Below are 14,563 nucleotides of genomic sequence, written 5' to 3'. Positions count from 1 at the left end.
ATAGTCGTCACTTTCTCTTTAAGGATCTAGCTTGTAAGCAATGCACTCTTTTTCTGGTGGAGGCACACAGCTTTTTTAAATGAGTGAAAGGGTGACTGCCAAATGCCACAGGCACAGGTGTCAGAATCATCTTCCTATGAGCAGTGATTACGCACAGTTCGCGATTATAGAGTTAAACCATTCTTTAGCTAGACTGATCAAGCGACACTTCTTCGGGGCGAGCAGCAAGCACGAGAGGTCTCTTGACCCGGAACACATTCCACCCTCCTTGAACACCGCCTCCAGGTTCAAGGTTCAAGGTTCAAGGGGAGCTGCCCTGCTCCGCTCCAGCAGAGAACATGAGTCAGATTGCAAGCAGTGGCAGGTAAGATGCTAATCAGCCTGGAAGTGCTCAGGTGGACATGATATGCTGTGATATATGACGCAAAGTGCACACCTGGAGCTTTTATGCCTCCAGATGTGATGGGCGCTGTGCGAATGCGAGGTTCAGGCTTGTCTCATTAACATCTGCGCACACTCAAGAAAGTCCTTGATTTTCTCTTTTCACATTTTAGTCGTTTTCTTTCTTTTTCTTAACTTATTCCCGTACCTTCCAACGTTCCTTGATATTTTTTCTTTAGTTTGCTTTTTCTGTTTTTGCTGTCACTTTCATAGTTATAGCAAATAAAATGTATAGTTTCCATTTTTGTTCTTATTCTTCATTTAATGTACTGATTTTTTCTATTTGTATCTTTACTTATTCCTGTTTTTCCATTTTCTTTCTTTCTTTCTTTCTTTCTTTCTTTCCATCTTTTAGTTTTTATTCTTTCTTTCTTTGTGTTTTGTTTTACTCCTTTCATTTGGGGTTCCAGTACATGTTTACTAACGTAGTCATACTGGTGGATTATCATGATCATTCCTCGTCATTTTTCCTATGAGCTCTTCTGAGTAAATTCTTCGGTTGTGTCTTCCTCATAAGACATGTAAGACTGGTGGTGTCAGCGCCGTCCTGCTGCCCTGGCTGGTACCTGTAATATCAGATTGTCTATAGACACATGAAACTTTACATCTAGTATGGAGGATGGTGGTAGCGTTGAGAGGGGGGTGTTTAGGAGTATATTTGGGGGCTACAAACCCCATTCTGATAAATTAACTCAGTGGTTGAGTACCACCACAATATCACCTCATCAAGCAGGCGTATCGCGTTTTCGCCCCAGCACCCCTCCCCCATGTTGGATAGGGAACTTCTTAACTTTTAAGCTCGTTGCAGGCTTCGGCCAGAGCTCGCCCTGGTCCACCTTTCTCCTGACCGGCACCAGCATGAGATGTGGCTTGCTGCATGCTCGGCTGCTTGGATCCAGCCCAGGAGAAGTTCCTTTTGTCCATGCTATCGGTTCACACTGATCGATCATGCAGTAGCCTGGGAGACTAGAATCAGAGGAGCCCCTAGAACGTTTACAGTGCAAGGCAGCGGGTTGGCCGGCACTAACTAGAAGTACCGGTCCCTTTGAGCATTGAAGTGTTGCAGGACTTCTTTGCAATCCAAGGAGGAGCTGCACACCAGGTACGGTCCCTCCCTTAACTTCAGCAGTGGTTAATAGAGGTAACAGAAATCTACTGCAAGGCCAATCTAATACAGAAATAGGCCACTAAATCAAAGAAACAGGCCACTAGATTAAGGAAAAAGAATGCATTTGACCAGTCAGAATTGAGCCTTTCATAAATACATGCAAAGACTTATGTAAAGCATTTTTTGATTGGTGACAATGTGACTGAGTCATCAATGGTAGAATAAGAGCTACTGTAGATACTGATGTCCAGAGGACGCGCACGGACTCCTCTGCAGGACACACACTGGTCAGCAGGGGGAGACTTCTGTTCAACCTAGATAAGAATAGAAGGTCGTTGTATTCAGCTCTGGACTATAATTGACTCAAGTTTCACCCTCCCCTTAAAAATGTCAACCCAGGTGATGGCATGCCAGTGCACAGCCAAAGTTAGAATTAGAAGTAATTTCCCATTAATTCATCATGCACCTGGTTGGTCACAGGTCCTGACAGCTTCCTGTACAGACTTGAAAGAATTTGCTCCGATGAATCTCTTCTCCACAGCTGCCATGGTAAGAGTGCACAAATCAAATGCAAGCACACGCGTCATTAACCCTAGTTCATTTATCATTCTTTACCTCAAGACTTGCTTTGAAGGTTTCACAGGGGCCATAGTAATATGAAAGGGACATTTTGTATATGTGGAAAATTGTTTAAATTAACTTGATTCCTCCAAACTGTAAAGAATTTTGAGGCTGTAATTATTTCATTGCCCTACACAGTGGTTCAAGACAGTTCATATGCTCTCCTGATCACACAAAAGCTGGTATCCGGCAATGGTAAGAGTCCCTCTTCATTCTGGAAGTGTAATTAGCTTGTCTGGATGTAAACACTGAAGACCTTTTATGCAGCACTGTAGTACTCCTCTGGGAACTGAGAAGACCCCAGGCCCGTATATGTGTAGAACCTGAGTGGAATTGCCCTTTTTATGCAGACCTTGTCTATGCTGTCTCATGTGTATTTGCTAATTTTAAACCCTGCTAACCAGATGTCCTCACCTGAATCCGAAATGTGGTGCTCCTTGGCAACAAAAGTGAGGATTTTGCAAATAATGCTGTTTTTGTTTTAATATAAATGTTTTTTTTTTAATGCAAGAGATGGTAGTAAATTCAGAAGATACAGCATGATAGAGTAATCCCACACGATTAAATCAAAGAAATATCCAGTCAGAGCAATTACTGCAAAAAACATTAGGTATTTGGAACAGAAAGTTAGGGCATTTGCAATAAGGCACAACAGAGAAAACCAAAAGGTCCAAGCACTTCCAAGGCTGAGATAATCAATCAATCAATCAATCAATCAGGGAATTGTAAGCGCGCTACTCACCCGTGAGGGTCTCAAGGCGTTGAGATACGACTCCAACTGTTAATCATGAGATCCTATAGTAACCATGGTATTACAATTCATACTGATTGTGATAAATGATATTTGTAGGTGTTTGGTTCCCTGTCCCCCGTAAACAATAACAGTTACTCACAGAAGTATAGTCACAGCTCAGCCAATGAAAAGTTTTTGATGTATTTAAGCAGCTATGATATTAACTCCCCTCAGTTTCCTCTACAGTACAGTATTAAATGCAGTGTATTTAACCTGCTATGATAGTCGCGCCCCACAGTTTCCCCTATAGTACAGTATTAAATGCAGTGTATTTAAGCGGCTATGATAGTCGCGCCCCTCAGTTTCCCCTATAGTACAGTATTAAATGCAGTGTATTTAAGCGGCTATGATATTCACGCAGAGGTTTTGGCTACCTTTATGAATCACTGGTGCACGTCATCTGTATATGCCCATACATACATACTTGCAACCATGCTTTGTCTGACTGGGTATTCGTACAGGTGAAAAAACGATAATCACACATTTACAGGGTACTGATTGTCAACTTATTTGTTGATTGGTTAAACTTATGGATTTAGCACTTAAGGAATTTGAGAAGTGTGACTGTAAATTGCACACTGCAGACTGCCCGAGAATGAGCAGCGATTGAATTTGAGGAAATTAGTCGTGAGTTCCAGTACAGACTTTACCTTCCTCCCATCTAACTCACGGTCTGTAAAGTGACAAAGTTTTGGACTGCATGACACTTTCTTTTCTGTGGATAGCTCAGTTCACATAAGGATTTAATTCTGGTATTATATGACTCAGGATCTGGAAAACTACATATAAAATGGTGCATATTTTTTACATTGAGACAGATTTAAGGCAATTTATACTGAAGTTTTGTAATCATTTTTTATTAAGATAACAAAAATAAAGTCAGTTAAACACAAGGTATGACAACAAGTATTTTGGTGTGCCGCAAATTGAATATTTGCTCAACTGTAGAATAGGAGAATGGTTACACCAGAGAAGGGAGAGATAGAGGTGGAGAGGAAAGAGAGAAACAGAAAGAGACAGAAACCCAGTATTATAACAAGCACAGCCACCATTTTCATTTGTTGCACCTGCCCTTTTCAGTGTGTGCTGCTTTGAACTATGAAGAGATGCTCACAATAAAATAAAATAATATGGGAAAGGTATTCACTGACTCTTTTCTTCAATCTACTAAACAGCAGAAGTAATGGATTTTCGTTATTCACAGCACCTCTGTATACAGCTACATTTAGATAGAACTAAATCATGGAGACACAAACAACCTTAAAATAAGGAGGTAATCTTCAAAACCGAATCTTAAACTTCAGACTGTCGTGGAAGTGTGTCCATAACCAGAAGGCATCAGTGAAAATCCACTGACACTATATCACAGTTGCATTTTGAGGAAGAACACTGCAATGTGTAAAACTTTGTATGAATTACATTTTTATTTGAGGGGAGAAGGGGTATGATATAAATTGGGGCCCCTCGCACTGTCACGTGGTCATTTTGTAATATTGCAAACTGAGAGAAAACAAAAGTTTCATAAATACAGCCTGAAATTAGCAGCATTGCCGGTTGTGCAATTTTCCGCCTCTATTCAGAATTGGTGGAATACTACCATAGCTCACTGGAATCGGTGGGAACATTCACAAGGCGCTATTCCATCATTCTGAACTTCTGTTCATGTGCAGAAAATGTGTAGGAGGTGCAACTTTGCCTGATAAAAACGAAAGTTATTGTCCTTAGTAATCTGTGCAAATGGCAGAACTTGCAGCAAATCAATGGATAGGTTTTGGGCCAGACCACCCAGCCCTAATAACAGTGAGAAACTAATGCATCCATAGGATGGGATATTGTGCTTGCGCGACATGGTGCCGCGGGATAAAGTCCATGTGCTTCTCAAACCATCCATGAACCACTTCTGGGTCCTGAATTAAGTTCTCAAGTGTCAGAGCCCACTGAGAATCCTGCAACACTGGGGCAATGTCACTGCTTGGTGAGGTCGTGATCCCGGATGTACTTCAGCAGAATCTGTGCTCTTCTATCAATAGTCTCTAGCACAGGCTTCAGGCCACTATATCCACCCTGGCTCTCCCAGAACTCCTCATCCAGCCGCAGTGACCTCAGGAGCATGTTCTGTAGACATCCCGACTTCAGGATAGCGACAGCATCCTCAGGGAACCTGCAGCGTGAATGAGCACAAACAGTCAAATTAGGAAGGCGGCCTTTAAATCCCTTCAATTACCTTATCGTTTTTCTGATCAAACCTTGACACAATTCAAGAAGCTGGAGTGCTATTTAAACATTAAAGGCCTGAATTCGAAAATCCTCAGGTTTGCGGATAAAAGGTAAATATTCCATTGGAGGGTTCTCAGCCAGCGGTGAATCTTCCGGCAGAATTATCTTTAGTATAGTGGTGAAAAATCTTCAGACAAAATATGCACTACTTTCATGTTACTACTCAACTCCATATGAGGCCTTAAAACATCACTTGGTTAGAGAAAAATAACATCCACAATAGATAGAATTAAAAAGTTGAAGAAGTTACAGGAATTATCTTATCGCATGATGGAATAATTGATTTAGCGTAGAGATCTGAGTGTCATCTGAACCGTGCGGGCTCAAACCCTGATGGATCCGCTTAGCCACTCATCTTTCTGGGGTTGGTGAAATTAACATTCTTCGTTTGGGAAAAAGTAACACCTGTTATTAATGCATTGTGAGACTTGGAAAAGATGGCACCATATAAGCATTTATTTCTCAATAGTAACATAATTACACCTATTCATTGAAAAACATTGTTGAAGTATCATTTAGGCAAATTCTACTAAACGTAGAAACTTTATGAAAGTGAATTGAATCCAGAAATTCTCTCTTAAAAATAGGTTAGAGTTATCGGGTACATTCTGAGAAGTTGGAAACCTTGAAAGGTTGGTGGTAGTGCAAGCTTTGTGTAAACAATGTAGTTTGGGGTCTTCTCAATTTCCTCTGTACATCACAGTCTTTCAAGGGCTCACAGTGGATGATCAGACTGACCCTTTGGCTTCACGTTTCTACCATTTTAGAATTTCTTGACCAGCTTTAAAGGGTAAAATTGAAATATTCATCTACCAGCCCCGGCTGGAATAAGAAACTGGTGCTTTCTAGGATCACCAAAAATCCACTTTGGACCTAATTTCCAAAGATGTGTATATCTGAGCAAGTAAAAAAAAAATTACAAAAAAAATAATAACTAACTGGAACACGGCATTGAGAATGAGATAGTCATTCACATTGGCAAGACCAGCACATATCTGTATGAGCCACTGTCACTTACAAGTTTTGGAAGTTCTGATGCCCATGCAAAGCTTTCAATAATTATTGTCTGGCACTAAAAAGTGAGATAAATACCCACTGAGTTGTAACTTTATTCGTACCCACAATATTTGCAGTGCACAGGCTGAATTCATGCAGGATGGGTGCAAATGTGCATGGACCATCTCCCGGTTGCAGGTGGTGTAAGGGTGGAAAACTTAACAGGGAAAAATATTTTCCATGTCAAAGAAAAACTTTTTAGAAAAATGTCATGCATTCCCTAGCCCTACTCGTATGGGGTGTACACTATGCACATACATATAGGTTAGGAAAATTACCTAAAATTCCACCTGGGCCCTTGCATTAGTGAAAGACAGACTGGCTATTTAGAGTACCCAATCCTCCTTTTACTGCACAGGCAGCCCCGGCATGCCTTTCAAAGGGTCACACAGATCCCCCTACAGGTGAGTGACAACTGCATCCAAATGCCCCTTCCAAGGTGTGGTCACTTGGGAAAGAATATTACAATTTTCATATCTGCAGTAGAAAATCTTATTACATTGACCATGCAATGCTTTATCCCCACCTTCTACAGATTCAAGGCAGCAGAACCCAGTTATCACCAGCCATTCTGATGGGCAGCATCCTCGGTTTCACAATTTTAGGGTACCATCCAGCTAAAGTGTCCAACCTGTGCCCATATGTTGGGGCAGATTTATGATGACTGGCGCATCCCCAGGGATGCGCCAGTCATCCTGCGCCGCTGCTTCGCCACCCATGGTGTGCCGCATTTACAATGCGGCGCACCATGGGGCAAAAACGGCACAGATGCGTGACGCATCTGTGCCGTAAAGGTGGCGCATTGCTGGAGCTGCGTCGCAAGCGCGACGCAGCTCCAGCAAGGCTCGGGGGTGCCCCATCTCCACAATGCTGCGTCAAGACCTACGCCTGCTTCAAGCAGGCGCAGGGTTTTGATGCAGCATTGTCCTGAAAGTGACTGAGTGAAATCTCATAGATTTCACTCAGCCACTTTTAGGAGGCGTTCCTGCGCAGGAACGCCCCCCCCCCCCTGCACAGGAACGCCTCCTTATGGCGCAGGGCTTTACAACGTGATGCATCTCCTAGATGCGTCACGTTGTAAATAGGGCGCATTGTTTGCGCCGCCGTTGCGTCAAATAAAGTGACGCACCGGCGGCGCAAGGACTTCATAAATCTGCCCCCTAGTCTTTGCTTTTGAACACTTTAAAAGTGGCATCAACTTTATGTCCTTCAGGTTTTGAACCCTTCTGCACTGATCTCACTGCAAAGGAGACTTGCGCTCTACACAAATTCCAATTTGCAGTAGACTCTTTCTTACATTCTGGCATGGGGTGATGGAACCAGGGATTTTAAATGCGTTTCCTTCAACCTCTTACCGGTCGATGCCTTCCAGCAGCCTGAAGTTGAGGTTATCCTCTGGATGAAAAGGTCTCGCTGCATTATCTATATACACCAGATGTGCAGGATTGCTCTCACGCACCTGTTGGAAAATAAATTAAAAAAAATAGTTATGCAATTTGGTAAGTTGCATGAATATTTGCATAAGAGGCTGATTTGCACAACTCAGTTATACGGTCTGTGAGGAGAGCGAAAGCAAGAGTAATTTAACTGTTCTCCGAGTTTATTGGGTGTGAGTGTATGCAGGCATGCCTCAATAACCGCCTCTCCTTCTACACACCCACCAGACACCTCCGCTCCACCCAACTGGCCCTGGCCACAAGCCCACAGATCAGCAAGACCTCGGCTGGAAGAAGATCCTTCTACTACCTTGCTGCAAAGACCTCTACACCTCAAGCAATCACCATCAATGCCTCAATTCAGGAAGGACCTCAAAAACTGGCTCTTCGACTGATCCGCAGTTCCCTCCGCCCCCAGTGCCTTGAGACCCTTATGGGTGTGTAGTCACGCTTTATAAGCACCTTGACTGAGTGGCATCAAATACAGGTGCGGAAAATTGTAATAGAATGTGATGTGATTTATATAATTATATACTGTGTTTCTTTAAGAGTGTATTTGATGTGACATTATACTGTGTTCCTTTAAGAGCCTGTATTGCTTTGAATGGCTCGGAGTGTTCCTGGCTCGTGGTTCGCCTGGTGGAACTCCGGCCAGAGAGCATACATTGGTTGTGGGTGAATAACCTTTTGGAATAAACTACTTTCATCAGAAACAAGAAAGTTGCGGACATTTGTACTTACTACAAAAATGTAGCTGGAAATCTAGAGGTAGGTGAAGTTGTACAGAAGAAGTTACTTACTTAAGGAACGCTATTTCTGGTGGATATGTTGTCTTCCCTAAATTGCACACCTTATGACTATCTTTCCAAACGACAAACTTGTCTGGAAACATTTCGCTTGTAATAGATCTCCCGCCCCACCAGGTGGCGCCATGCAGCTTCAGCCTAGACTCACCCATCACATGAGAACATAAGAGTATATTAGGTGCCAGCCAGCCTGCTGGCGTCAGTTTCTGGTACCTTTTCCTCACTTCATCGAGGCATGTGGCGAGGAACCGAGACAGCATCACGGACAGAAACAAATACAGCATGTTTGCACACCTGGTAATCTTGTTAGTCAAGACATTGCTGCCTTAAAGGAGGAAGGAGGGCAGCGATTCGTATTTTTATTTCATTTAAAAAATGTATACTTTGTGGTCAGTGGCCCTGAACCGAATCTTGACATTACAGAGGGACGTGCCAGGTGGGCTGACATCATAGACAGTCTATCATTGCCATCCATTGGATGCAGGGAAGGTGACGACCAAACAAGTAAGTTTCAAGAGTTTCTTAAAATGAAACTTATTTTCATGTGGCTCCTCTCTGCAAACGGAGTTGGTTCCAGGCTTTGGCTGCACAGGCATTTAATGCTCTGCCAAAAGAACAAGTGATGGAAAGAAATCAGAACAATGTTATACATTCACCCCAGTACAGAGAACTGGGCCTAAATCCATCATTTTTTTGCTGCCCATGCCATTCCAGTTTGAACCCAGCCATATGCAAATCTGTCTTGACCAAGTGCCCAATGGAACAGTGCAGCCCGAACTGCCAGGCCAGGTCCACCCTGGACTGGAAACAAGCATCCTGGGACCAGTTTCAGGGCATCACCCTTTATTAGCCAGGCTAGCTTGAATCCAGTGGCAAAGTGAGCAAGTGACCCATGTCTGGGGATACCCTTCTCACACGGGGTGACAAATGCAAAAAGAACAATTGATGGAAAAAATGCAGAACAATGTCATACATTCACCCCAGTACAGAGATCTGGGACTAAATCCCTTAACTCATTTTCATGTGGCTCCTCTCTGCAAACGGAGTTGGTTCCAGGTTTTGGCTGCACAGGCATTTAATGCTCTGCCTCCAGCTCTTTCTTTACAACTCCTGGGAACTTCAGGAAGGGCACCTGAGCCTACCTCAGAGCCTACCTCAGAGATCTGGTAGGGACATACTTTTGAAATTCTGCTTTAGAAAGAAAATACCTTCGGGGAGCCCACCATAGTGTGCAGTCAACAGGCATTTAAACCAAATTCTTTTAGGAACAGGTAACCACTGCAGATAGTACAAGTGACAAGATTTCAATTGTTGATTTCCTGGATCTAATGTCAATATGGCTGCATCCAACATGGCAACTCCCTGTGACGGCCGTGCTCATGAATCAACCCATAGTGTCCCCAGAACCCACCCCACCTTTCAGGATATGTTTGGAGACACCCTTATCATCGTAGACCAGCTCAGAAAATGGCTTTTGTATGCCTTCTATTACTTTGCCAGGTCATAGCATGGACTTAGCGGCCCAGGAAACAGTTCGCATTCACTGTCTAAAGAGGGAACCTGCCAGAAGTAATGACTTTATGGCCCACAAATTCCAGGTTTTTGACTCTTATCAGGAAATGCTGTGAAAAGTCATTTGAGTTCATTTTAGAAAACTAAGCTTGAGCCACTAGAATATTTTTTTTTTTACAGAATTTTATATAGCGCGAACATGACCCGGTATTTGAGCGCCTTACATAGCACCAGTTGCGTTACATGACGACACACATCAGTTTTGTAAGGTACGGGGACATTAACAGCCTGATTCATGTAGGTAAATTGCACTCGCAAAGGGCCAGATTCTGAGAATCTGGCCCTTTGCGAGTGCGATTTTTGCATTTGGTATTCATGATACCAAATGCAAAAATCGCTATGTAAGAATTCGCATATTTGCGTGGAATGGCATTTAAGGAATCTCTAATAGAGATTCCTCAAATGCTATTCATGACACAAAACAAAATAGCGATTTTGGACTTTTGGGGCCGCTATTTACCGACAGGTCAGACCTGTCGGTAAATAGCAAAAACTCAGAAAAATGCTTTTAAAAGCATTTTTCAAAGTTGCATGTAGCACACACACATGTCCTTTGGACATGTGTGTGCGCAACACCTGTCCAAAAGTGCATTTTAGGGGTGCTACAGGGCGTCCTTTGGACACCCCTGGCACCCTTAAAATCGCTATCTTAGTTGCGAGTAGCAAATTGCTACTCGCAAATCCCCATTCATTCCTATGGGCCTCTTGGCCCATAGGAATGAATGGGGAGTATTTGCGAGTAGCAATTTGCTACTCGCAAATAAAGAACATGTAGGAATCGCTATTTAAGTAGAAATTCCTACATGAATGCCGTTTTGCGTGTCCTCAATAGCGAATCGCTATGATTCGCTATTAGGGACACGCAAAACGGCATGTACATGAATCAGGCTGTAAGTGATTTGCCCAGAATCACAGGATGTTCAGCGTCATTGCCGAGACTCTAACCCGGATCCCAAGATTCGAGGTCAACCACCCTAGCTGTTAGGCCAACTCCTCTCCGTTCTGTTGAAGGGTGAATGACAAGTCTACATTGACAGTGTCTTTCGGGGCCAGCAGTTCACTGGCTATTTGCCGTGGACTGCTGAACTTGAAAAGGGTTTCTCCCATGCAGCCAAGACAAGAACCAGAAAAGCCTTATTATATCAAAGAAAGAGTTGTGAAGCTGAAGATGGTTACAAGATTTCCATCAAAATCTTAGACTTGATTCCACAGTAAGAAGTGTTACCAAGGTGTTAAAAGGAAAGACTTCTCAAAGAGTGCCGTTCGGAATGGATGACCCCTTCGGGTGCAGTGTCCTGCACCAGGGTTTTCCAACCAATGGAACATCATGAAGTAGGAAACTGGAACATAATCAAAACCCCTCCCACTTATGAATTGATACCAGAAGACAGGGAGGCAAAGCATTGTCAGAAAAAGATGTTGTCCACCGGTGGAACTCGACCATTAAGCGAGACATTAATAAGATTCAGGGACGACAGAGATAACAGTACAAGGTATTGTTTTTGTGACTGCAGCACCAGGATCAGAAGGATATATACTCTCCACTTGGTATGAATATTGACTCTCTAAAGGTTTGCTGTCGGGCAACCGCAAAAAGCTTTGCTGAGCCCCTAAGTTAGATAGTTGGCCATGGAACCCAGTTTCAAAGTGTTTAAAAGTGCTTGTGCGTCTCACATGAGGTACGCGTGTGCTGAAGGGTTCATTAGGAAGTCCACACTACACCTTTCTAATGCCTGTTTTTTGGGCAGCATTGGTCCAGTCCAGTGACCCTTAACCTGAATATTCATGTTATTCTGTGTAGGTGGATTGAGGATAAAAATATCTATTCATCTGCAGTTAGAGTCACAATTACAGTGGTTATTTACAGAGCATCATTGGGGTCTTGGTATAAATACAAGATCAGGCTGTGGTGCGCTACCCAGAGGGTTTTAGTATAAATAGATAGTATCTTATGTAACCATGTTTTAATTTTTTCTATAGATGTGTTCCATTGTACGGGTAGCCAAGACATGTTTCACACCTTAGCACTAGTTGGCCTGTGCTTTTTCAAGACTGTAAGGATAATTATACATAATCACTGAACCATTGGCCAACCGTTGTTGGTGGATGCTTGAGAGTTGGAACAACAAACCTGAAACACACTAAAAGGGGAAAGGTGTGGTGTGTTAGGTGTAGGATCTTTTGTTTGATTTTGTACAGTTCCTCTTCTGTGACATTTACAAACTAAAAACATAAGAAAAAAAGGCACATTTAACTGTCAATGAGGCACCCAAAAGGGGAAATACAGTCTATTGCATATGGATGACTACTGGAAAGAGGCGTGCCAATAACTTAATGACAACAGCCATTAAAGGATCTTGGAACAGGACCAAACTATGAAAATCCAAAACATCATTAACCGCATGCGTGCGGGCGGAATTCCGCTCGCACGCTGAGATTTGCGGAAACGCATGTTACGTGACGAGCTGGGCTCGTCATGAGCGTGCGAGGAGGCTACCTCATGACGAGCCCAGCTCGTCATGAGCGTGGAAGGGGTTAAAGATAATCTCAGCACTTTGTATAAAGAAGGCCTAATCAACTATGAGGAAAACACGATCTCTAGGTGGCACACCCAAGAATGTCTACTTTCTACCTATTACCAAAAGTGTATAAAAAGGGATTTACACCATCCGTCCGCTTGGTTATTTCCGGGATTTACTCTAAGTGCTCCAGAATAGAAGAATGCATAGATAGACAACTACATCCAATCAGATTACAAATTATTATCCATACATGTAGTATGCATATTGTTGTAAGGTATATTGTACAGATGACCAGAGGTAGCCAGGAGGTATATTTTCATGTAGAGGGTTTATTCATAAGATGTTACAAGTTTCAATAGGTCCAAAGAGAATCCCACCAGGAGCAGCATCTTAGCCACTCAGCCCACTCACTCCAACTGTCATTCTCTCTAACCAGCAGGCACACCAACATTCTACACACTCTCTCATCGGGCATTCCATATTCCACGCATACACCACATCCATCTTGGTTAAGCAGCTAAGGGGAAGATACAATTAAGATAATTAAATTACAACATATCTTCTTCCCTTAGACAACAATAAACAACAATAATTAGCAACCTTGCAGCAAGAAAAGGAAAATGGAAGTACTGTGACAGGGGAGAAAGAAATGAATAAGTAGTAGGAAGAGACTGGAATGAAGGGAGGGTGAAACAGTGCAAGAAGCTTCAAGATAGCACATCCCCTTCCCTTGTAAAAAAAAACAATTAATAGAAATTATTAAAACATTGCATGCAATACGTTGCATGTAAAACATTGCGTGTACAGTTTTTGGGTAAACAACATGAAAGATGCATAGAAAAGAGAGAACAGAAGAAAAGGCATAACAAGTGTAATACATGAGGAGAAGAAATTGATAAGAAGAAAGATGTAAGACAGTAGCATAAACACTACAAATTCCTGAATTCATGGGAAACACCGCCCAATCATGTGTAGGATGCAGTGCCCATCGTGCAAGTACAAATAAAGTTGCTCATTACATTTCCAGAATAAGTTATGGATTAGAAACCATTGCGCATCATACTTGAAGATGAGTACGCAGCCTACAGCGCTTCATAGGTTCACGCAACAAAACAAAGATGGGTACACTGCCCATAGCGCAATAAAACCAAAGATGGGTACACTGCCCATAGCGCAAAAAAACCAAAGATGGGTACACTGCCCATAGCGCAACAAAACTAAAGATGGGTACACTGCCCATAGCGCAATAAAACCAAAGATGGGTACACAGCCCATGGCGCATCAAAACCAAAGATGGGTACATAGCCCATAGCGCAACAAAACAAAGATGGGAACACAGCCCATAGCGCAACAAAACCAAAAGTGGGTACACAGCCCTTAGCGCACAAAACCAGAGATAGGTACACTGCCTATAGCGCAAAATACAAGATTCACTGCCCATTGAGCACAACAATCTAATTAGTGAACTCAAAAACCGTAAAAAAAGAAACAAAACAACTCATACTGCTACATGAGCACATGTAAATGGTGATGTGAGAGAGAGTGGTAAGTAAGGCTTAAGCTGCTAGACACACAAAACTAAGGGGAATGAAATCAGTGAGAAGGGTGTGCACTACCCCCACTGAAAGAATAAAATAATTATAAGGAGACCAGCTCTTATAAAATAAATCCCCTAAGTAGAAGTCCTAGCGCTAAGAAAATACTAGCCCTAAAAATAAATTAATTATGACAAACTCTCACTAAGGCACCACAGCTTGGAAAAAGTATAGCACAAGTATAAATTAACCCAGTACGCTTGACGTAACACACTATGTACCTAAAGAATTATGCATGACACTCATAACTGCAAGGTAATATGAGAAGTAACTCAGGTGCCAAATGTTAAAACAGTAAACAAGCTGTATACAAACCATTAAACATTGTTCAAGAAG

The 14,563-nt window shown here is 42.5% G+C and overlaps 1 protein-coding gene across 1 annotated transcript in view; it reads right to left on the bottom strand.

The window, feature by feature from the left end:
• Positions 1 to 3,820: 3,820 nt before the first annotated feature.
• The window catches only part of GASK1A (golgi associated kinase 1A), a 217,284-nt gene continuing 206,541 nt past the window's right edge, over positions 3,821 to 14,563 (bottom strand). Inside the window, exons 4-5 of the mRNA XM_078664449.1 lie at positions 7,652 to 7,755; positions 3,821 to 5,124 (exon numbers count right to left, since the gene is read on the bottom strand). Of these exons, the coding sequence (XP_078520575.1) occupies positions 4,929 to 5,124; positions 7,652 to 7,755 (300 nt within the window). The 3' untranslated portion in view covers positions 3,821 to 4,928. The remainder of the gene's footprint in view (positions 5,125 to 7,651; positions 7,756 to 14,563) is intronic.

This window comes from Lissotriton helveticus, chromosome 10 (assembly GCF_964261635.1).
Source record: "Lissotriton helveticus chromosome 10, aLisHel1.1, whole genome shotgun sequence".
Taxonomy (NCBI): Eukaryota; Metazoa; Chordata; class Amphibia; order Caudata; family Salamandridae; genus Lissotriton; species Lissotriton helveticus.
Note: the sequence above shows the minus strand (reverse complement) of the source record. Positions and strands in the feature narration are given on the sequence as shown.